The sequence below is a fragment of the Lethenteron reissneri genome, chromosome 42 (genome assembly GCF_015708825.2).
Source record: "Lethenteron reissneri isolate LAM-NWPU_2019-01 chromosome 42, ASM1570882v1, whole genome shotgun sequence".
NCBI classification, from domain to species: Eukaryota; Metazoa; Chordata; class Hyperoartia; order Petromyzontiformes; family Petromyzontidae; genus Lethenteron; species Lethenteron reissneri.
Window position 1 is genome coordinate 6,001,149 of NC_083820.1, and position 23,531 is coordinate 6,024,679.

A 23,531-nucleotide genomic window follows, 5' to 3' on the forward strand; every position below is an offset into this window, starting at 1 on the left:
CAGATATTGTGGCCAAGGTTTAGCAAATTGTTGTTTTTATTTACATAGCATAGTATTATAATTACGGCCTTGCTGTATGTTGAACTTATTTTGCACCATGTGTAGCCAACCGTGCTAATCAGAGTTGCAGGCAACATTTATTCTTCTTCTCTGCATACATATTATGCTCTTGGAAGTCAAGATTTATACATAACATGGTTGATCAATAGAGAGCCATCCCTTGACAGCACCGGACACAAACACACACATTGCTACACAAAGGCAAATACTGTATCCCCCGTATAGCCTGAACAGACTGTAAGGGCAAGTTAGGTCACCAATGATGGCAAGCACAGCACACGAGGAGGTTGGGTGTGGCCAACACCACGCCCGGCCGCCTTTGTCTCCCTAGTGGCGATATTTACGCACCGCACCAGGTACTCATTCGAGGCTGAGTCGACCTAGCGGAGGCCCAGGACCTGGTTCAGATAATCGTCACTGGGTGTCGGCCGTGAGCCGGGAATGGAACTCAGGCCACCGGGTTCATAGTACAGCGTAGCGCTCACCGCTGCACCACCGCTCCCCAACTGAACACACGCACGCACCTACCGGATTATAAGACGCACCTACCGGATTATAAGACGCACCTACGGGATTGTAAGACGCACTCCCCCACGTTTGTCTTCATACGGTTAGCGGGTGGTTGCTGATCGCCGTTGCGAGCTCGAGCAAAGTTTGGGTTTTGTTATCACTTTTCTTTTGTTTAACGCGTAGGCGCCAGTGGTCAGCAGAGGGCAGTAGGGGAACCAAAGTTGCTCATGCGGAACCAGCAGAGATGGGATCTCAGCGCCGTCTAGTGGACACAACGAGTGATGGTGGTTGATGATGGTGGTGGTGGTTGATGATGGTGGTGGTTGATGATGATGGTGGTGATTGATGATGGTGGTTGTGGTGATTGATGATGGTGGTGAATGATGGTGGTTGATGATGATGGTGGTGGTGATTGATAGTGGTGGTAGTGGTTGATGATGATGGTGGTGGTTGTCGGTGGTGGTTGATGATGGTGGTGATTGATGATGGTGGTGGTGATTGATGATGGTGGTGGTGATTGACGGTGGTGGTGGTTGATGGTGGTGGTTGATGATGGTGGTGGTGGTTGATGGTGGTGGTTGTTGATGGTGGTGGTGGGTGATGGTGGTGGTGGTTGATGGTGGTGGTTGATGATGGTGGTGGTGATTGACGGTGGTGGTGGTTGATGGTGGTGGTGGTTGATGGTGGTGGTGGTTGATGATGGTGGTGGTTGTCGGTGGTTGATGATGGTGGTTGTTGATGATGGTGGTGGTTGTCGGTGGTGGTGATTGATGATGGTGGTGGTGGTTGATGATGGTGGTGGTGGTTGTGCGTGGCGCGGATCGTGTAGCGGTGAGCGCTACACTGCGCTATGATGGTGTGTGGTGAGGATAGGGTGTTGATGATGTTGGTGATGGTGTGTGGTGAGGATAGGGTGGTGGTGATGTTGGTGATGGTGTGTGGTGAGGATAGGGTGGTGGTGATGTTGGTGGTGGTGTGTGGTGAGGATAGGGTGGTGGTGATGTTGGTGATGGTGTGTGGTGAGGATAGGGTGGTGGTGATGTTGGTGATGGTGTGTGGTGAGGATAGGGTGATGGTGATGTTGGTGGTGGTGGTGGTTTGTGTGGTGAGGATAGGGTGGTGGTGATGTTGGTGGTGGTTTGTGTGGTGAGGATAGGGTGATGGTGATGTTGGTGATGGTGTGTGGTGAGGATAGGGTGGTGGTGATGTTGGTGATGGTGTGTGGTGAGGATAGGGTGGTGGTGATGTTGGTGATGGTGTGTGGTGAGGATAGGGTGGTGGTGATGTTGGTGATGGTGTGTGGTGAGGATAGGGTGATGGTGATGTTGGTGGTGGTGGTGGTTTGTGTGGTGAGGATAGGGTGGTGGTGATGTTGGTGGTGGTTTGTGTGGTGAGGATAGGGTGATGGTGATGTTGGTGGTGGTGGTGGTTTGTGTGGTGAGGATAGGGTGGTGGTGATGTTGGTGGTGGTTTGTGTGGTGAGGATAGGGTGGTGGTGATGTTGGTGATGGTGTGTGGTGAGGATAGGGTGGTGGTGATGTTGTTGGTGGTGGTTTGTGTGATGAGGATAGGGTGATGGTGATGTTGGTGGTGGTGGTTTGTGTGGTGAGGATAGGGTGGTGGTGATGTTGGTGATGGTGTGTGGTGAGGATAGGGTGTTGATGATGTTGGTGGTGGTTTGTGTGGTGAGGATAGGGTGTTGATGATGTTGGTGATGGTGTGTGGTGAGGATAGGGTGGTGATGTTGGTGGTGGTGGTTTGTGTGGTGAGGATAGGGTGGTGGTGATGTTGGTGATGGTGTGTGGTGAGGATAGGGTGGTGATGTTGTTGGTGGTGGTTTGTGTGGTGAGGATAGGGTGATGGTGATGTTGGTGGTGGTGGTTTGTGTGGTGAGGATAGGGTGGTGGTGATGTTGGTGATGGTGTGTGGTGAGGATAGGGTGTTGATGATGTTGGTGATGGTGTGTGGTGAGGATAGGGTGGTGATGTTGTTGGTGGTGGTTTGTGTGGTGAGGATAGGGTGGTGGTGATGTTGGTGATGGTGTGTGGTGAGGATAGGGTGGTGATGTTGTTGGTGGTGGTTTGTGTGGTGAGGATAGGGTGGTGGTGATGTTGGTGATGGTGTGTGGTGAGGATAGGGTGGTGATGTTGTTGGTGGTGGTTTGTGTGGTGAGGATAGGGTGTTGATGATGTTGGTGATGGTGTGTGGTGAGGATAGGGTGTTGATGATGTTGGTGATGGTGTGTGGTGAGGATAGGGTGGTAGTGATGTTCTTGGTGGTGGTTTGTGTGGTGAGGATAGGGTGATGGTGATGTTGGTGGTGGTGGTGGTTTGTGTGGTGAGGATAGGGTGGTGGTGATGTTGGTGATGGTGTGTGGTGAGGATAGGGTGGTGATGTTGTTGGTGGTGGTTTGTGTGGTGAGGATAGGGTGGTGGTGATGTTGTTGGTGGTGGTTTGTGTGGTGAGGATATGATGTTGGTGATGTTGGTGATGGTGGTGTTGGTGATGGTGGTGTGTGTGGTGATGATATGGTGTTAGTACAGAGCCAGGAGAGTCATGGAGGGTGCATTGAAAGTGGGCGGCAAGGTAAACGAGAGTCAGCAAGAGAACAAGTTACGGATTCAGCTATGGGAGCATGACAACAACAAACAAGAGGTCGATGATTGGTAATGAACACATGGTAGGCCTCGGAAGGAACAAGAAAGTTAAAGTTGATTTAGTTTAACCAGGTGATAACCCAATAGACCAACATAGTGTCATTCACAAGAGTGACCTGGGTCGTCAAAGTGACAGACACCATAGTACTTTATGGAAATATAATCTTAACATTTAGTGGAGGGATTGTATGCAGATCTGAAATCTATTTCCCAACAATCGTTTTTTTTCGTATGTAGAGAAGGGATTTTCCGATGTCCCATTTTAAGAAGTAAACACTGCTGTCTGCAGTATGATATCAGGAAAGTTCCAGGACCAGTTGGAATGACTGCGGACGTTGTCAAAGTAGAGGAATTTGCTGTTGGAACAAATTTTAGAACCTATTTATTAAGACGTTTGTACGGTAATGGAATACCTCGACAGTGCCATGATACTCAATCATTCTTCTTTTCAACAAAAAGGTTGTAAACTGACTTGAAAAAATTGAGGCACAACCAGCCTCTTGTTTCGCGTCTATAACACACATTCCTGCAGAGGGAGCTGGTAGGAACGTTGGGTTGCTCGGTCAATGGCTAGGGTCAACGGCGGCGTGGTGTATTCCGCAAATATGTCCGACTGTGAGGGCGGGCACAAGCCGGCGTGAGTAGGTTAAACGTTGAGTTTTATAAGGGCACCACAGGGTGACCAGCCCCTCCCCACCCAGCCCCATCCCTCCAACCCCCCACCCAGCCCCACCCCTCCCCACCCAGCCTCTCCCCACCCAGCCCCTCCCCACCCAGCCCCACCCCTCCCCACCCAGCCCCTCCCCACCCCTCCCACCCCTCACCCAGCCCCACCCTCCCCACCCAACCCCTCCCCACCCTCCCCACCCAGCCCCTCCCCTCCCCACCCTCCCCTCCCCATCCAGCCCCACCCTCCCCACCCAGCCCCTCCCTCCCCACTCAGCCCCTCCCTGCACGACGGACGGACACAATAGTCCCCTGTGGGCTGGTGTAACCAGGAGGTTCCTACCAGTACTATTCACGAAGATCACTGGGAACAGAATGATGGACAGCTGAGAGGCCAATCAAGCACGAGAGCAAGCTGGATTTTAGGAAAGATTTGTCTAAAATTGACCACATACATACAATACGATTTTGGAAACGTTATACACCACTTTTTTATCTTTTGTATTCATGACCACCACACTATGAAAAGGCATTTGACGTGCTGGATTGTGATACAGTCATCCAAGTGCTAATACACTAAGGCCTAAATATACCATAGTGTGAGTGGCTAGTGTTAGAGATGGAGTTAGTGTGGGTGGCTAGTGTCAGAGATGGGGGCTGTTCCTGTGACCTGCAATGGAAATGGGAGGCTCATCCAATTAGAGCAGCTTTTAACTCAATTAGTGAGAGAGCCGCCACCCTTCAAAGGGTTATTCCCAACAAACTTAACCAGGAGGCATCTTTTGATCAACGCTCATTTGAAGAGAGGCACATCAATTATTAACGGATAATTCAAAATTATGCAAGGATCTGGAAATGGTTATATCGGTTGTATTGTCCATGATTAATGTTCAATGTGATATCGTTCACATTTAGCATGCACGATGCCCTTATGGTCATATTTGTAAGCGACTGCATGGAAACGTTCTAGCAAATATACATATATTTATAAGTGTGCATATATGCGTGTGTGACCAATTAATATATTAATTGTGACACACTGACTGTTGGGATTGAAGACGGCACTGCTTAATGTCATCTCCCTCGTGTAACGGCAGGTTCAGATGCTGTCAACATTTTTCATTCCACAGCGCGCGTTTACCAATTACCCAAATACTGCAATCAATGGGTTGATTTGAAGCTTTCGTGACTGTAGTAATCCATACTCTTTGGTTCTTTCGGTAAAGTCACGTAGATATAAAATAAAATAAATAACGACGTTTCGGGCGCAACACAAGCGTCAGTCATCAGGTGGGAAAGAACCAAAGAGTATAAAGTGATATCATTTAATGATCATACGCGGAGATAGTTGGCTTGGTGCATGTCCATTATCAGGCTCTCTAACAGCACTTGCACCCATACAGCTGTGTGTGGAAGACCGTGAGCGTGTTAGGAGTGTCAGCGTGGTTGTTAGCGCACTGCGTTACGAACCCAGTGTCCCGCGCTCGAATCCGATTCTAAACGAACATTGTTTTTTTTTTACCAGGTAAAGCTCACTGAGCTATAGAGCTCTTTTTCATGATTGGACCTGGCCACAATTGATAGCCCAATGAAGTGATTTATTACGCGGAAATTTATCGGAGCCAAATTTTCTACACGTATGTTTCTAAATGTGTAGGGAAAAACGGGAGGACTCGGAGAAAAATCCACGCGACCACGGGGTGAGAGAGACACGCAAACTCCAAATATACAGCAGCAGGCGTCAGGGTCGGAGTCTAACCCACGACCTCCCGTATCCGCCACCGCAGCACCCCGACTCGTCGCTAACATTAGTGGCAAATGGTAGCAGAATCTGCCTCCCCTAGGTCGACTCAGCCATAAACGAATACCCGGCGCGATGTGTCAACATCAACGCTGCGGGAGACAAAGGCGTACGCGCTTGGTGCTGGCCGCACTATCCCCTCGGGCGCCGTTCCGGTCCTTGAACTGCACTTGCCCCAACAACTTGTGTAGCCTACACGGGGAATCTTTGTCTTTGTTGATAGAGGTGCGTGCGTGGGTTTGCAGCGAAGGCGTGGAAATGTGCAGTTTCGAAATAAATGAACTCGATGACGCACACATAGAGACTTAGACAAAGTCCCCCCGTATAGCCTTAAAAGACTGTTGGGGCAAGTGCTGTTAGCGAGCACCTATGAAGGCTGGCACGGCACACGAGGGGGTGGGTGGTCAGCCCCACGCCTGCCCACCTTTGTATCCCAAGTGGCGATATTGACATAACGCATCAGGTACTCATTTGAGGCTGAGTCGACCAAAGAAAGGCCTGAGACCGGTTCAAATAATCATCATTGGTGTTGTCCGTGAGCTGGAATTGAACTCTGGTCGTCGGGTTCGTAGTGCAGCGCGTTTACCACATCACTACAGCTCCCCCATACGCATACACAAATATGAAGACAAAGATCCCCTGTATAGCCTTAACAGACGTTTGGGGCAAGTGCTGTTAGTGAGCACATATGAAGGCCGGCACGGTACACGAGGGGGTGGGTGGCCAACACCACACCCGACCGCTTTTGTCTCCCGAGTGGCGATGTTTACACATAGCACCAGGTACTCATTTGAGGCTGAGTCGACCTAGGGGATGGATGCTCAGGGCCGGTTCAAATAATCATCACCGGTGTTGGCCGTGAGCTGGAATCGAACTTGGGGTCCTTCCCCTGCACCTCTATTTATTACGGTTGGCTACGTACGGTGCGAAAGAAGTTCAACATGCATACGGGTCGTCGGGTTCGAAGCGCGGCTCGCTAACTACGATGCCACCGCTCCCCACATAAGCACACACACCTACAAAGATACACACACACGCACGCACACGGACACTCGCCCGCCCTCCCCCGCCTCGCCCCGACTATAAAACCACAGGTGTTCCCACCGAGAACAGGAGCAGGCAAGAGCCAGACCGAAGGTGTCACCTCCACAGAGGACTGCCTCTTACAGACCCATAGAGCCGGTGTATACAGCGCGTTTTGAGCCCATTGCATTGAGCCGGTGTATACAGCGCCGTGAGACCGGCTCACTTCATCGACATTTTACTGAGTTTTGAAACCGGTTCGCTTCGGCGTTATACCACTGCTCTTTGAAGCCGGCGCATTAAGCGAGTATATTGCTTCGCTTTGAGTTGGGTACATTGAGCCGGTCTATAACTCCTCTTGGACTACCGGTACATTGAGCCGGTATTATTAAGGCAGCCGGTGGCTGTCCCATTGATCCCTGGAGAAGAATCAGCACCACGCGGTGGTGGACAGCGCCTCTACGTGCAGGTGAGAGATTTCACAGCACACGCTCCCGAACACACGTCGCTCTGAGTGGCCCCATATTCAGCGATCTATAGATCTGTTATCGCTGTGTCTAAGATCAGCACAGATACTGGCATGTTGTACTCCAGAGAACATAATCATATTCATGTAGTTGGCATCATCATCCACACACTCACAAAACAGTAAGGTGCATATATTCATAATTTACTCATACACGATTACATTGCATATATTCATAATAAAATACACCATAATCATGACGATCATTATCCGCACCTGTGCCTATGATCATCATCCACGCTTAGCATCAGCATCCTTAAATACAGATCATCATCATCCGCACATCTTATACAGACGATTGTAAGCGATGTAAATTCCAGTATTGTTCCAGAAGGGCAAAACGCTTAGATGTAATTATACGACAGTTTGTAACTGGAGGCTTTGAATGGTGATTCAATGGAACATGAAATCGGATATGAAATTTAATGTGCAATTTCCATTATGAGAGAATAAAGCCATTGGTCTCGCTTGGAGTGTGACATTAACGCCGACAGGAAGTGGGCGATGCTCACTAGAAAACACCAACATCGTCATAATCCACACGTACACATATAATTAATTATCCTCATCTCCACATTCACCTTCATCATCATTCCCACGTACACAACGTCGGGCGGCGGTTGCTATGCACTCCTGTAGTCTAGCACTGTGGAGGGGCAGCTAGGGCTTGTGGATCGCACAAATGTCCTAAGACTCCCCCGTGGGCAAATGTGGACTCCACATGTTCCATCTGGATGGCATAGTTGCGTTGTCCCTTTGCACGCTTGGGCTTAATTATCCCCCTCGGACGTTCCAGCTTTCCTCCCACACTAATTGGCCGATAATAAACTCCATATATAGAGGGCCGCAGAGCTTGGGCAATTGTTGGCGCCGGCTGACCGCGTGGCTGTCGCCTTCCTGCTTGTCCGTGGTTCCTCCTCGTGCCTCTGAGCCATTGTCTTAGAGAGTGAGCCACAACTTGCGGCGGGCCGTTCCAAGTGGGAAGTATGATGATTGTAATATAAAGACACAAGTATGATAAACTACGACCCAATGAACTTGAATGCACACGACCTCGTCAGATCGCGGAAGCTAAGCAGGTTTGAGCCTGGCTAGTACTTGTACGGGTGACGACCAGAGCTTGCGAGGTGGCCAGTCGATGGCAGTGATCTTCGCTTATCCTCCCGCGTGCCAATCATCCATTGCATTGGCCAAACAATCCAATGCAGGACCGTCCTTAAAAGGAGTCTTGACACAGTGAGGCTCTCCTGGATAAATGATGAGCATTGTTCCAATCATTATCAACATTATCATCCGAACATCACTATCTTCATGTACACATACATAGGTCGTTTGCAGGTTTGGAAAATGTGCTCTGTTTGCTTTGTAACCTTTCCTCGCACTTTCAACCCTGTACCCAGCGCTATGCTACACAGTACGGCCGATGATGGCGATAACACATACCTATATCATAATTATCAGTCGTACACATCGTCACCCACATGCGTGCACATGAACATCATCACTCGCACACGCACGTTGACCGCATTATAACCACCGTGCACACAACAAACATCATCATTGTCGTCAACTTCCCCATCGTTTCGCACGCACGGCCGCGTGTTTCTCAGAGCCCGCGTGCGTCCCCTGCGAATCGCAGCATCAGGCCATGCAGGAGAGGCGCGGCGCACGCTGCGGGGAAGCGATGCTGATGATGATGATGCTGCTGCTGATGGTGGTGGTGGGTCTCAGAGGGGCTGCCTCGCTCCCGGCTCAACCGCGTGCGTCCCCATTCCTCCCGCCTCGGGCTGGGGTCTCCAAGGCGGGGGACCTCCTACGCCTCCCTCTCGTCTGGGGGGAGGAGGACACGGCAGGTGAGGGTCGGGGGGGACGAGAGGAGTGGGGGGAAGAGACGTTTGTAGAGAGAGGGAGGGGAAGGCAGGCAAGACATTGGGAGTGAAAGTGGGAGATGGAGATAGACAGGAGAGAGATACACTTGGAGAGAAGGGAGAGATAAACTAAACTATCTTTTACTTTACTGGGTAAGGCCCACTGAGCTAGACAGCTCTTTTTGTCAGAAGCGACCTGGCCACAAATGGTAGCTCAACGAAGCGAGGGAGAAGAGGAAAGGGGGAGAAGAGAGTGAAGAGAGAGAAGAGATAGATATCGAGCGAGATGGAGAGAGGGAGACGAGACACGTGGATAGAGTTAGAGGGAGAGGAGGGGAGGTTTGGAGGCGATATAAAATATCAATATTAATGAGGACGGTGATAGTGGTGAAGTGATGATCGCTATTGACCGATGAAAACACTGGCACGAGTGCTCTGCTGCCGAGTCGCCCTTGACAAAGAGCTTCATGGCTCAACGGGCTTTACTCGGGAAAGGGGCCGTCCATAAATGACGTCACGCGATTTGGGACGATTTTTGACCCCCCCCCCCCTTCGTCGCACGGCGTCACAAAAAATCAGACCCCCCCTCAAATATGACGTCACAAAGCTTTGCCCCCCCCCAAATAAAACATGCTTCAAATCGCTTTAAACTGTTGTCATTGTAGTGCTATTTAATGTGGCGCTGCACTCTGATGTTGTAGGAGAAAACATTTATTAAAAAGTCTATTTAATTAGGTAGAACGTGTTCTCTATATTTATTTAAAGTTGCGCATTTTGATGTGACGTCACATTTCTCAACCCCCCCCCCCCTCGTCACACATCGTCACAAATGTCTGCCCCCCCCCCTAAGTGCGTGACGTCATTTATGGACGGCCCCAAATACACTTCTGATTCTTGTGATTATGATAGCGGCGTCAGTGTTGATGATCGTACTAGCGATGCTTGTTATGATGATGAATCGTCACGTAACAACATCAACAATTACAGTCAAACCCTTCACGAGCTCTCGATCTGTTGATGTCTCCTTACAGGGGCCCTCTACGCTCTCAGAAGTCGACTCCCTCGCCTCTCCCTCCCCGGGCCCGACCGGTACAGACGCGGGATCGTCGGAATCAACACCGTGTCCCGCGATCGAACCCACGACCTCCGGGGAGGAGTCCCACCACCTCGCATGTGAGTCTCCGCGACCAAGACTGGCTTGTGTTTGGGATTCGGGCTCGAGTGGGACTAGAACTCTATCTGCCCAGGTGAGTCAACATTTGTCTCGATGGGGTAGGCACCTCGACAGGTACCATATAGGTCGGCATGTGAACGCATAGGTGAGTAAGTGAGCGAGCACCTGGGTGAGTGGGTGGGTGAGTGGGCATCTGGGTGGGTGAGCACCTGAATGAGTGAGTGAGCACTTGAGTGGGTGAGCACCTGGGTGGGAGGGTGAGCACCTGAGTGAGTGGGTGGGTGAGTGGGCATCTGGATGGGTGAGCACCTGAGTGAGTGAGTGTGTGAGCACCTGAGTGTGTGGGTAAGCACCTGGGTAGGTGAGCACCTGGGTAGGTGAGCACCTGGGTGGGTAGGTGAGCGCCTAGGTGGGTGAGCACCTGGGTGGGTGACTACCTGGGTGAGTGGGTGAACGCCTTGGTGGGTGAGCACCTGGGTGAGTGAGTGAGCACCTGGGTGAGTGGGTGAGCACCGGGGTGAGTGGGTGAGCACCTGAGTGGGTGAGCGCCTTGGTGGGTGAGCACCTGGGTAGGTGAGCACCTGGGTGAGTGGGTGAGCATCTGGGTGGGTGGGTGAGTCACTGAGTTGTCATGCGTCCCCCTCCCCCCTTACCCTGCCGCAGCTCTGCGCGACACGTGGACGGCTTCTTCACGCATCGCTACAGCAAGCTGCTGGGGGAGGAAGCGGCGAGACATGCGCTCCGCGCCCTCCTCACTGGGGCTCGCAGGTGCGCACTCACCTGTACACTCACCTGTATACTCACCTGTACACTCAGTCGCCTTTACACACTCACCTGTACACTCACTTGTACACTCACCTGTACACTCACTCGCCTTTACACACTCACATGTACACACACTCACCTGTACACTCACCTGTACACATTCACTGACCTGCCACTCACCTTTACACACACTCACCTGTACACACAAAGACAAAGATCCCCGTATAGCTTTAACATACTGTTGGGGTAAGTGCTTTTAGCGAGCACCTATGAAGGCCGCAATGTCACACAAGGCGGTGGGTCGCCAGTACCACGCACGACCGCCTTTGTATCCCTAGTGGCGATGTTTACACACCGCACGAGGAACTCATTTTGAGGCTGAATCGACCTCGGTGAGGCATTGCTGTTGACCATGAGCTGGAATTGATTTCGGGTCGCCAGGTTCGTCGCGCAGCGCGCTAACCGCAGCACTACCACCACCATCACCAACCACCAGGGACGAGGTCGCAGATGATGGCAGTCAGCGCCGGGTACCGCTCAGACGGGAGGCGCGTGGCTTCTGGGTCAACGGCGAGGAGGACAACAGCGACGGCGGTGATGAGCATCAGCAGCAGGATGGGTGGCCCCACCATACAGGCCGCTCCAAATCCCCCCAGCAACGACCTCGATCCAGACCCCAACCTCAAAGGCAATACTTTGAGGACGCTCGCTTGGACCAAGAGTTCATGACCCCCCTTCAGTACTGAATGCCAGCTCCCTCCCCGCTCCCCACCGTGCTCCTCTGCTAGCGGGCTGCGTGAATCATCTTATTTATTAAATGTTTTCGTTGATATTGATGTCGTCACACCATAGGTGTACGTTTATAGAACGCGTTGTCGGTGTGCGTCTGCGTGCAAAGGCGTCTGCTCGTACAGAAACCCGAGCGGATCGTAGACCGTGGCCTCACGGTCTACAACGAGCGGTGGCTCTCGGGAAGGTTGCTGGACGATGACATCGGCTGGTCGAAGCAAGACCTTCGAGAAATCTTTCGTGGAGTTTTACCAACTCCAATGATGGCAGCCAAACAATCTGCAACCAACCCGTGGGGCGTTTAAGTAGTAAATCAGTGGGTTGACGTCTATAAACTAAACTATTTTTTATTTATTTGACCAGGTGAGGCCCACTGAGCTATGTAGCTATTTTTCCTGGCCACAAATGCGAGCTCAACAAAGCGGCTCATCACGTGGACATTTATAGCAGCCAAATACTCTAAACGCACGATAATTCTAAATGTGGAGGGAGAAACCAGAGGACCCGGACAAAAATCTCCAGTGTCGGGCGAAAGGATTGTTGAAGTGACGTCATAATTATGTGACGTCATCTTCTGAAAAACATTCCCCTGATATGAATTTTACCGATCGACGGAGTTTATAAAGCACGTGTTTAAAAAAAAAAATACAAGCATGTATGGCAGTGATGCTGGCCATTGTTAAATCGAGTGACACCAGACAACTTAAAAAGTGGTTAAAATTGATAGAATTAAGTTAAATGGCTTGTGGAAAGGCAAGGCTTTAAGTGGACGTCGCAAATTCCACAAGCTGGTGTTGGTGTCATTCACATTTCGTCCGTTTACATTAGAAACTAAACGCTTGAAGGACGTGTCAATTGTAAACAAGAGTGAGACCTAAAGGCGGATTGGTGATGAAATAAACACTCGAAAAAAACTTCACAGCATTCCCTCAAGTGTAATTTCATTAAACCGGATTTAACGTTTAAATGTGATACCAATTTGTATAGTTTGTGAGTGACTGAGGAGCTTTGTCAAGTCATGTGGATGTCAATGGGGAATCGGATATTGCGATGAGTGGGGCACATGGCCTCCTGGACATGTGAAAAAGAGCTTCATCGCTCATCAGATTCCTCCAGTTAAAATAAAGATGCTGATTCTGACGTGTGGAGGATGGATGAGGACAGGACATGGAGACGGGCATTGGGGTGGGACCTAGTGGTCAGTGACCAAGGGTAAGAACTCAAGTCAGATGATGGTGCTGAGACTGGAGCTGGCTCTTGAAGGAGTACTGACTGGTGGTGGTGATGAGACTGCCAGAACAGGCATTGAAGGTCAGGTGTTGACTTTGCTACAACTAGGGGGATCTAATGGAAATTGGCAAGGTGTGGTGGTATTAATTGCATTGGCTGTGATGACCGCTTGACACTGACTGGTTATAAGAGCCACAAGAGACTGAGATTCCCAAGCCAAGAACACAAAATGGTTTACAAGCAGCCTTGCAAGACAAAACACACACACACAGGTTCACGCTGACTAATGCTCACAACACGTTTCTTTAGTTTTCCAATTTTATTTTGTGAAAGCCAACATCCATCCAGCTGCACCATCGCGCAATAAAGAGCCAGAAAGTTCATTAAATTAAAGGTCTTTTCGACTTTGCTGAAATGATATTTTTTGCGTGATGCTTCATTAATATTTTCGCTGTTCACTTAATGAGGGCACGACGTTGGTATGGGATCGGATGTCCCTCCCGTGAAAATAATCACAAAATCCCCACCTCACCGTTCGATAAACTCGCATCCTGCTCGTTCAGAGAACGTGTGCAGACGTCGAGTGTATGCGGAGGCGTGCCATGTGACCCCAGCAATTCCCGTCTTCTGCCGGCCTCAATGCTGCCTTCAATCCTGTCCCAACACCGATCCCAGCATCGCCATAGCCTGACCCTAACCCAGATCCCAATGACCCGATTGTCAGCCCCAGCCCTCCCTCCCTCCCTCCACCTCCCCTAACAAAAAAGACCCCCCCCCTCCTTTATGCACAACTCCCATCATCCCCTTTTTCAGATCACGGTTTAATCCTCGTGGGAGTTGTCGCTCGTCACAGCACGGCAGCCGTCAGTGAAGTTTCGATTTGCTGTGGGGTGGGGGAGGGGAGAGGAGTGGGGAGCAGAGGTTGTGGTGGAGGGGAGTGTTACCCGTGCAAGTTCATTGCACGCACGCGCACACACACGTGTGTATGCATGAACCACGCGTCGCGCACATGTACATATGCTAACATACAACAGCCGCCATTCGCCACTAAGCGGGGGTGACGTCACCACGGCGTTTGTGCCAGGCCAGGTGCACTCCGAGACCATGTGAAGTGTCGAAGGCTGACTGCTGGCAGGAGGTCACGGAGCAGACCCAGGTGCCATGGGGTTGAACGACTGAGATGACTGTGCCAATTTGCTGCATTTTAGCCGCCCGGCATGCACACTTGCAACACACAAACCGTGTACTCTCGAATGGGGGCGAATGGGGGCTTGGAAGCCAGTACGCACAGGATTGTGGGATTTCTCCCCCTTAATCCTGCTCTTAGCTATGCGCAACTTACAGAGTTGCTCAAACGCGAGTGCCTCACATGGTCCCCATGCACAGAGTTTTGCGTATTCATGTTCGCCCACCTTGTCAATTCAAATGCGCATGGAGTCAATATTACAAATTCTCTATGGGAAAACATTTAATGTATGTAATGCATTATAAAAACGTGCTATTAAGAAGGGCCATTGCCACCTATTATATATTTCCTTTTCAGGCAGTGTTTTTGACGAATGTATTGAGTTTCATCTAGGAAATATAACACATTATGACGAAACCGAGTAACCTAACAGCAATGTTAAGAATGAGTGCTGCGTTTAGGGAGCGTAGTTGGTGGTGGCTATGAAACCAATGATTTAAGTTTGATTCTCAGCCACTGGCAACATCAACCGGGAGAGATATCTACACTGCGGTCCTTGGGGAGTTTCTCCCCCCCCCAGCCCCCACTCGCCTTTACCAACCCGCACTTATCTGAAGTATGGTCAAACAACCCCCATGACCAAGTGTCGGGATTCAACTGATCTCGTAGTGGAGTTACAAGGGGCTGTAAATGATGACTCCTTGGATTTAGAATACACAGAGTTGAAGCTTTCGTGACTGCAAGAATTCATTCTCTTTGTTTTTTTTCGGTAAAGTCAAGCTATGTTGTCCCCACCTGAAGAAGGGCGCTTGTGATGCGCCCAAAACGTCGTGATTTAATTTAGTTTTCATTTATTTGATTAGATTTTTTACCTACGTGACTTTACCGAAAAAACCAAAGAGTTAGAATACATAGCAGGTATAAATAACAATTATTGGAATAAATCTTTACTCATGAAACCAAGTGAGCATCCAACACACGTTTTCAAAAGGGATCCTGCTGAGGATGATTGCAATTTCCTTGCCGATTAGCAATGCGTGTAGTAGGTATTGGGAGTGCCTGGAGAACGCACACACCCATTTTAGGGGATACCACTCAGAGGTTTACATGAAAGGATTCAAGAATCCACTCACTGCGCTACCCATGTCCTGGCACCCTCAGAGCTCAGCGCGTTTGAGAGTTTCACATGTCAGTGATCCACCGACTATCGTCTCCAAAGTGCTGGATTGTAGGCATGAGCTTCTGCACCTGGCTCAACCTACTTGCTGCACTGCAATTTAGCAGCCACCTTATAGGTCTGTAAAATGGGAATCTTGTCAACGTGACGATCACTCTCCATGATCCGCCAACCCCTGCATCATCCAAAGCGCTGGATTTCACACCGATGTTTCCCCATTGAAAATAAAATAAAATGACAAACTCAAAACGAGTCAAAACGCGGCTCCCAACTGCGAGCAGCCTGGTAACCTCGCCTCACTTTAGTCGCACGCCTCCCGTCCCCGACGCGGACCTAAACCTCGCCATCCTGCTGAGGTGCTCGTGCGAAATCCTGGAGCGGATCGGCCCCGGAGCCAGAGTAGGGGACAGTCGAGCCCCAGGGTTCGGTAAAGAGAAGGAGAGGTTGGGAGAGGGAGAAGGAGAGGGGGGCAAAGGAACAGGAAGATGGGTCAGAGGGAGAGGCAGGAGAGAGGGACAAGGAGAGGGAGGTTGGGAAGAGTAAGAAATAGGTGGGGGGAAGAGAGGCAAAATATGGTTGGAGGGAATTGGCAGATGAATTGGAGTACAAGGATGTTGTTGGCGGTGGTCGAATGCTTGGATGAGAGATGGCCCGAGTCAAGTAAATTAAGAACGTGTCAAGGATGAGGTTCACAGTTGCCGGGGAAACGGGACAGGAGGTGGGTGAGACGGGCGGGGAGGGAAGGTGGTGAAACAAATGAAAAGCGACAGGATATACAGGTGTGGGAGAATAGTGTTTATCGATGGCAAATAAAATGCGATGAAAAGCACAGAACACACAGAGACACGGACATCAGAACACGCGGAGAAATAGGACAAAGAAAGGCAACGTACGGGAGAAAGGTGCCAAGCCGGTATCGTTGTGTTAAATCGGTGCTCATTCACAGCACTTGACCCGAGGGTTTTTAAGAATAACCAAAGCGAAAGTGCTAGTCAGCAATTATGAAGGCTGGCACAGTAATTAGTAGTCGTGTTAGTATGCGCATCTGTCCCGGCCTCCCCCCTAGGTCGACTCCACCTTACACGAGTGTGGTGTGCAAACATGAACACTGGCAAAGCTCGTGGTTCAGACCACACCATCCCCTCTCGTGCCACCAGACCTGAATAGATCGTCGCTAAAGGTGTACTCGCCAATCAAGCTAAATAAGCGATCTGCCCCTGTGAGTGAGTGCCCTGGATGTGCATGTGATTGTGTTTGTATGTGTGTGTGTAAGTGGCCTGTGAGTGGGGAGCAGTCGTGTCGCGGTTAGCGTGCAGCGCTACAAACCTGGCGACCTGGGTTCGATTCCCGCTCATGACCATTATATTATCTGAACCAGTTCTGGGCGTCCCCTAGGTTGACTCAGCCTTAAAATGAGGACCAAGGGCAGTGTGTAAACATCGCCAGAGGGGAGACAAAGGCGGCTGGGTGTGGTGCTCGCTAACAGCACTTGCTCCTACAGTCAATTAAGGCTATATGGAGGAACTTTGTTTTTTGCCCTGTGAGTGAGTGCCTTGTGCGCGTCTGTATCTTTGCTCTTTGTGTCTGTTTGAGTGAGTGCTTTGTGTGTTTGTACGTATGTATGCATGCGTGTGTGTATGTATTTATGTATGCCAGTGTGCGATTGTAGGCGTCAGTGTGCGCGTAAGTACCGTTTAGCCGCCATGCGGGCGAGCACGCGGTTTCCGGCGAGGAAGGTGATGATGCCGAGCACAAGCAGATACTTGAGCGTCTGGAACATATTCAGCTGTGTCCAGAACACGAACATAAGCACCAGCATGCCTGCTCGCACACAAGAGATACACGCAGGCACTACATGTAACAACAGCCGCTGTTCGCCACTAAGTGTTGATGTTGTCGCCACGGCGCTTGTGCTAGGCTAAGTGCACTTTGACGTCACGTGAAGTGTGGAAGGTTCGCTGCAGACAGATCATGAGACAGATCAATGTTTTGCAGATTAAACCAATGACATGACTGGCAGATGGATCTTCTTTGCTCACAGCAGGACCAACTTGCTGTGGTTTTTCAGCTTAGCACTCTGCTTGCTGTTGTGAGCTTTGCTCACCTGCCCTTCTTTGTTACTCAAGGGCAATTGCTTTCAATTTCCTAATAGCATCCTTTACTAGTCACCTCCAGAGAGACCGATCTTTTTTCGTGTGTTTAGTTTGTTGTCCTTCCCCCGCACCTCCGATTAGCATGACTGGCTACGTACGGTGCGAATGAAGTTCAACATACATACATACTGCAAGCTTTACTCAGCTGCATATATTCCAATCAGCATATCCCTTCTCAAGCTTGTGCCATACCCATTCAGCCCCCTCTATCTGGCAAAAGAGGTGCTGCTTGGGCAAGTGGTGGCTGGGCCTACGAGCTACATGACAGAGGCTATATATCCTTGCCTTTTCAGGAGTTCACTCCTCACAAAATCCAATCTGGTTGTAGGCAGGTCAGCCTGTCAAGGGATCCACGTTTTGCACGTGTAAAGAAGGAGAGGCCATAATTGTGGCCGAGAAGACCTGGAGCTTCATGTGGAACAGACAGGCCAGGCAGCAACCACACAGCAATATGCAGCCGAAGGAAATATAATGCAGCTTGACTTAATCGAAGCTCTTCACTGCCATGAGCACGTTGCCTAGGCTCGGGGGTACACCTCCATCTGCTCCACAACCCCCTTGCTCACGGCTCACCTGCATAGCCCAGGTGGAACAGCAACGTGCTGGGCGAGAAGGTGAAGTTGGAGATGTTGGCTCCGAGTTTTACCCACTGCAAGACAGAGACAAAGGTTCCTCGTATAGTCTTAACAGACTTTTGGGGCAAGTGCTGTTGGCGAGCACCTATGAAAAGCCGGCACGGCACGACGCTTGTGCTAGGCCATGTGCACATTGAGGATGACATACGAACACATCCACACAAACACTCACTGGCATACGCACACCTAAGGAGCAAGGATTAATCCAATTAATGTACAAAGTACGACCATTGTGTGACTGTGTCAGGGTGCAAATTCGCCAAATTAAAAACATCCATATATTACTCCATTTGGATCAGCACATAGCAATAATCTGGAAAGGTAATGCCCATTCAATGGCCAAGTGGTACCGATTCACCTTGTTGCCGCACAGGGACAGCTGCCACTGAGGGTGCCCTTTCAAATGTGATGTTAAGCTCTCAAGAGACGAACAAGCATACCGGAGGCTTTATCAATCACTATCACTGTATCATTAGGCCAGGTGGCTTAGGAAGCTCACAATGGCTAAGTCAAAGCAGTTAGCTTTAGTCAGCACTGCTGAGATAAGTCCAGAAAACTGAATGATGTAGCTACCTCTCCCCACTTTCTGAGGCTCATAATGGCCATAACCTGTGCCACGGAGCCATCTCAGATTAAATCAGGTTGCCAAGTCGTAGCGTGGTTGATGTGCAAACCAAGTCACAAAGGACTCTAAAATATTCACGCTGAAAGCTGTTTTTTTTCCCAATGCAAAGACTGTTTTTGCTTTCGATAATTATTAATTCTGTCAACGGGATGTTACATATGTGTTTTCGGTATTTCATTTACCTACAACGCCAATTTGGGTACATAATGTTTTAGCCACACACTACTCACAATATTTACTGTGTGCAAGTGTGCGCACACAGCGACCATAAAAGTCAGAGGTCCACTGCTTTACGCACTTGTTTATACACAATCGGAGCGCTAATGTGTGCATTTCACGCGAGTGGTTTCTCGCACCATGCATAAATGCATCGGCCATGTATTATGTAAGCGCGTGCCATGTTTTATGCAGCACATACGTATGCAGGAGTTATTGTTTAATGTATACGTCGCCAAAGCCAGGTCCTGCAGTGACACGGAGGCAGAAACTGCAGATTCAAAGTCGAGTGATTTCCTGCTCAAATATTCTCATCTCATGTTTACAGCCCTGAACCAGTGGTGGCAATTACTCCTTCCTATGACGGGGCTGAGGATAACCACTATTGACTTTACAACGAGGTAGTAGTCATTTTTATTAACCCCAGAGGGATGATGGGCCAAGTTAACCCCCCAACCAGGAATTGAACTCGCAAACTTTGATTGCAAGCTGCTTGCTCTACACAGCTTAGCATCAGCGACCACAATGCAACATATGAAACGTCTTCGTGAGCATAGATTGAGAATGGAGAAGTGAGAAATGCAGCCGAGCGGGGGTGAGAGAGAGGGGAGAGAAGAAGAGTTTTTATGGAGAGGGGAACAGAGGGGTGAGCGAAGAAGAGTTGGGAGAGGTGGGAGAAAGATGAGAGATTGGACAGGAAAAATAAAGATAAGGGAGAGAGAAGACGGCAAGATGAGAGATAATGGAGGGCAGGAGAGAGGAGAGGGCAGGAGAGATGGCAGAAGAGCAGAGAGGGCAGGAGAGGAGACAAGGCAGGAGAAAGGGTAGTAGAGAGGGGAGGAGGGCAGGGCCCAGGTACCAGGATGAGCAGCAGCAGTAGCGGCGCCAGCACGAGCGCCGTGAACGCGTTTGACACGACCAGGGACGGCCGCTTCTCAGGCTCGCGGAACAAATGCTGCACACGCACACAGAGAGGACACAGTTATCCATTAGTCACAGACTGGACCGAAAAGTGTTGTTAGCGTGTATCTATTTAGACCGGCAAGGCACATGAGGGGGTTGGGTGGCCGAAAACCACACCCTGCCACCTTGGTCTCCCCAGTGTCGATGTTTACGCTGCGAACCAGGCCACTCATTAAAATGTTTACATAGAGCACTGGTTAACACTGGTGAGTTAGTATTGGCAAGACATAGTTAGGATGTTGAAGCTGTGAGTTGAGGCTGTAAGAACCAGGAGGGTGATGAGGGTGTGTGGGAGGGCAACGAGAGTGAGCAGTGAGAATGTGAGGAGGATGATGTTGGGTGCCGTACATTGATCTCAGGTTTGGGCATGAAGAGACTCTGAGATTTGGCGACTGTAGGGCTTTCCTCTTCTGGGAATTTCACCAGCACGTCCGCCTGGAACACAGATGGAAAGCGCAGTTAGAAACAATCTATGAAGGCCGGCACAGCACACAAAAGGGTGGGTGGCCACCAGTACCACGCCCCACCGCCTTTGTCTTACCAGTGCTGATGTTTTTACACATTGCACCAGGTACTCGTTTGAGGCCGAATCAGCCGAGGGGGGGTCCTGGACTGGTTCAGATATTTGTTACCGTTGTTAGCCGTGACAATCGAACCCGGATTGCCGGGTTCATAGCACCACCACAATACCAAAAAAACATTAATTCACACACACTAATATACTTTCATAGACAAACACACACTCAAAAACATTCAAACACATTCACATACATGCATTCAAACGCATATTAGGATCCGACGATGACCCTTTTAGACTTTTGACGGAAGTGCTGCTAAGTAAGCACCCATTAGGGCTGACAAACAATTACACTGGAGGAGTTGAAACGCACACACAAGTCGTCAGATTCTCACAACATCATCATCATCGTTGTCGTCAGCAGGCCTCAACCCCCAGCACTGCGCGCTCACCAGCAGCCAGTGCACGGGGTTGTAGATGGCGGCGTCGCCCACAAGGAGGTGCACTGCGTACGTGCCCGCGACGGAGGCGAGCTCGGCGCGACGCTCTAGCACGTCCAGCTCGAAGCGGTAGACGTGGCGCGCGTCCGCCTCGGCCACAAAGAGCACCTCCTGCGCGCTGCGCTCGTGCTGAAGTCGCACAAACACCTGGGGGGAGGGGCACGGGGGAGTCATCAGTTAGTCATTCAGTCAGTCAAACACTCATTAAGTCACTAATTCCTTCGGTCAGTATGTCAGTCAGTCAGCAACTCATTTGCTCAGTCACTCAGTCATTCATTAACTCAGTCATTCAGTCAAGTAATTCAATCAGTTATTCAATCAGTTAGTCAACCGCTCATCCAGTTATCCAAATAGCCAGTAACTCATGAACTCGGTTACTTAGTCAGTATTTCAGTCAGGGATTTAGGCACTCAATGAGTCCCTTAATGATTCAAGACATGGTGAGGCCTTCACCCACCAGTGGATTGACACAGCTGCAAATGTGAATATTTCATTCAAATTCATGTATTTAATTAATATTCATGATTGTTTGGTGAATGGGACATATCTGACTGTGACTGACAGAGGAGATGGAGGTCTTACCTGGTGAGGGGAAAGGTCAGCCCCAGAGTGGAGGTCAATGAGCTGGAAGGTGAGCACGAAATTCTGGTGTCCGTCTGCTGTGAAGGTGGTGGTTGCCTTGTGTGGGTACGCCACACTGTGTAAGCGACAATAAAAACAGAGATCCCCCGTATAGCCTCAGCAGACTTTTGGAGCAAGTGCTTTTAGCAAGCACCTATGAAGACTGGCACGGCACACGATGGGGTTGATGGTCAGCAACCCCAGTGACGATGTTTACTCATCGCACCAGGTACTAATTTGAGGCTGAATCGTCAAAGGGGAGGCCCAGAACCGGTTCAGATAATCGTCACTCGTGTTGGCCGTGAGCCGGAATCGAACTCGGGTCCCCGGGTCTGCAACGCAGTGCGCTAACCACTGCGTGCCACACACACACACAGACATGAAGACAAACATCCTCTCTTCACAGCCTCATAGTCCATTAGCAAAAGTGCTGTCAGAGAGCCCTTATTTAGGCCTGCATGACACAAGCAGTGGTGAAGAGGTCTGAATGATGCCCTGATGCTTTTGCCTGCCCCGCATGCTGCTCCAGTAACTAATTACGGTTGAGACAACCTAGTGGAGGCTCAGGATAGGTACAGACACCCATCCGGCCACTGATGTTAGGCCCGGCCAGGTATGACTGGGATTTGCAGTGCAGTGTGCGAACCACTGTGGCACTGCTCCCCATCCACACGAGCACGCAAAAGACTTGATTGTGCACCCCATGTGATGTATGCGCGAGTGGCGAATAGCGATTGTCGTTGTTGGCGGAGTGTTTGTACAAACGTGTATGTGAGCGATGGTACAAGTGCAACCCGTGTGTCTGTGTGTGCGTCGAATGTGTGGACCTGTCTACGTGGCAAAGTGTCAATGTCTAAATTAGGATCTGACCACAGAGTGAGGCCTTCTGCTATTTGGCTTCTGCATTAACAAACAAGGGGAGAGCAAACACAGCTTGGGGAAACTCGAGAGGAGGCTCTGAAGGTTTAATTTAAACAAGAGCACTCTACTCTGGGCAAACGCAACCTCAAACGGGATATGACTTGGCCGGATGAAATCGGGGTGCTTTCTCATCCACCTCCCTCCCTCTCTGGAATGTTTTGCCGATAAACATTGGCAAACAGTGCTCCCAGCCTCGCGCAGCTATGCAAACAGCACGATTTCCATCCTAGCGCTCTGTGTGTGTGTGGTGCGTGTGTTACGCGCGTGTGTGTGCCGTTGGGGAGACGGGAGTGCAGCAGTTAGCATGCTGTGCCATGAACCCGGGGACCCGAGTCTGATCCCCGCTCACGAGCAATAAACAGTGGCAATTATCTGAACCGGTCCTGAGCCTCCTCTACGTCGACTCAGTCTTAAATGAGTACTTGGTGCGGTGTGTAAACATCGTCGCTGGGGAGAGATAGGCGGCCGGGCGTGGTGCTGGCCACCCACCCCTTTGTGTGCTGTGCCATCCTTCATAGGAGCTTGCTAACAGCATTTGCCTCAATAGTCTGTTAAGGCTATACGGGGATCTTTGTATTTTTAGTATGTGTAGTCTATGTGTCGTGTATGTGTGTGATGTGTTGTTTGATGTGTGCGTAGTGTGATTGTGTGACGTGCACAGTGTGTGAAGTGTGTGTGTAATATAAATGTAAGTGGTTGTGGTTGTTGTTATGCAATTGTTTGTGCATGATATCCTCATTATTGTTCTCCTTAAGAACCACATTCACGGCTTAAAATTACTTCCGAGACCGTTTCATGCAACAGTCGGCATTCTGATGCTGCATGTTGCATCAAGGCACAGATGAGTGGCAAAAAGAAGAGTAAAATGCAGTTTCACTCTAGGGACTGCTTTTTCTGAAGAAGAAAAAAAAAACCGTTCAAACAAATTGGTCCCGGCTCTTGCGGAGT

The 23,531-nt window shown here is 50.0% G+C and overlaps 2 protein-coding genes across 5 annotated transcripts in view; one reads left to right on the top strand and one right to left on the bottom strand.

The window, feature by feature from the left end:
• The first annotated feature begins 6,827 nt into the window (after positions 1-6,827).
• LOC133353000 (uncharacterized) lies at positions 6,828-12,864 on the top strand. Of its 3 annotated transcripts, none has more exons than XM_061569062.1 (5): positions 6,828-7,186; positions 8,854-9,096; positions 10,143-10,284; positions 10,949-11,053; positions 11,547-12,864. In XM_061569062.1, the coding sequence occupies exons 2-5, from the start codon at positions 8,892-8,894 to the stop codon at positions 11,794-11,796; spliced, it is 702 nt and encodes a 233-aa protein (XP_061425046.1). In that variant the 5' UTR covers positions 6,828-7,186; positions 8,854-8,891; the 3' UTR covers positions 11,797-12,864. The 3 variants fall into 3 exon arrangements, with proteins under 3 accessions (XP_061425046.1, XP_061425047.1, XP_061425045.1); XM_061569063.1 differs by having other exon boundaries at positions 8,883-9,096; positions 11,492-12,864; XM_061569061.1 differs by having other exon boundaries at positions 8,883-9,096.
• Positions 12,865-13,369: 505 nt separating this feature from the next.
• The window catches only part of RPN2 (ribophorin II), a 28,296-nt gene continuing 18,134 nt past the window's right edge, over positions 13,370-23,531 (bottom strand). The window contains exons 11-18 of one of the 2 annotated variants that reach the window (XM_061569216.1): positions 21,624-21,738; positions 20,994-21,188; positions 20,373-20,459; positions 19,921-20,016; positions 18,159-18,234; positions 17,124-17,253; positions 15,733-15,804; positions 13,370-13,952 (exon numbers count right to left, since the gene is read on the bottom strand). In XM_061569216.1, coding sequence (XP_061425200.1) covers positions 13,934-13,952; positions 15,733-15,804; positions 17,124-17,253; positions 18,159-18,234; positions 19,921-20,016; positions 20,373-20,459; positions 20,994-21,188; positions 21,624-21,738 — 790 coding nt within the window. In that variant the 3' untranslated portion in view covers positions 13,370-13,933. The remainder of the gene's footprint in view (positions 13,953-15,732; positions 15,805-17,123; positions 17,254-18,158; positions 18,235-19,920; positions 20,017-20,372; positions 20,460-20,993; positions 21,189-21,623; positions 21,739-23,531) is intronic. The other variant, XM_061569217.1, reaches the window with a different exon arrangement.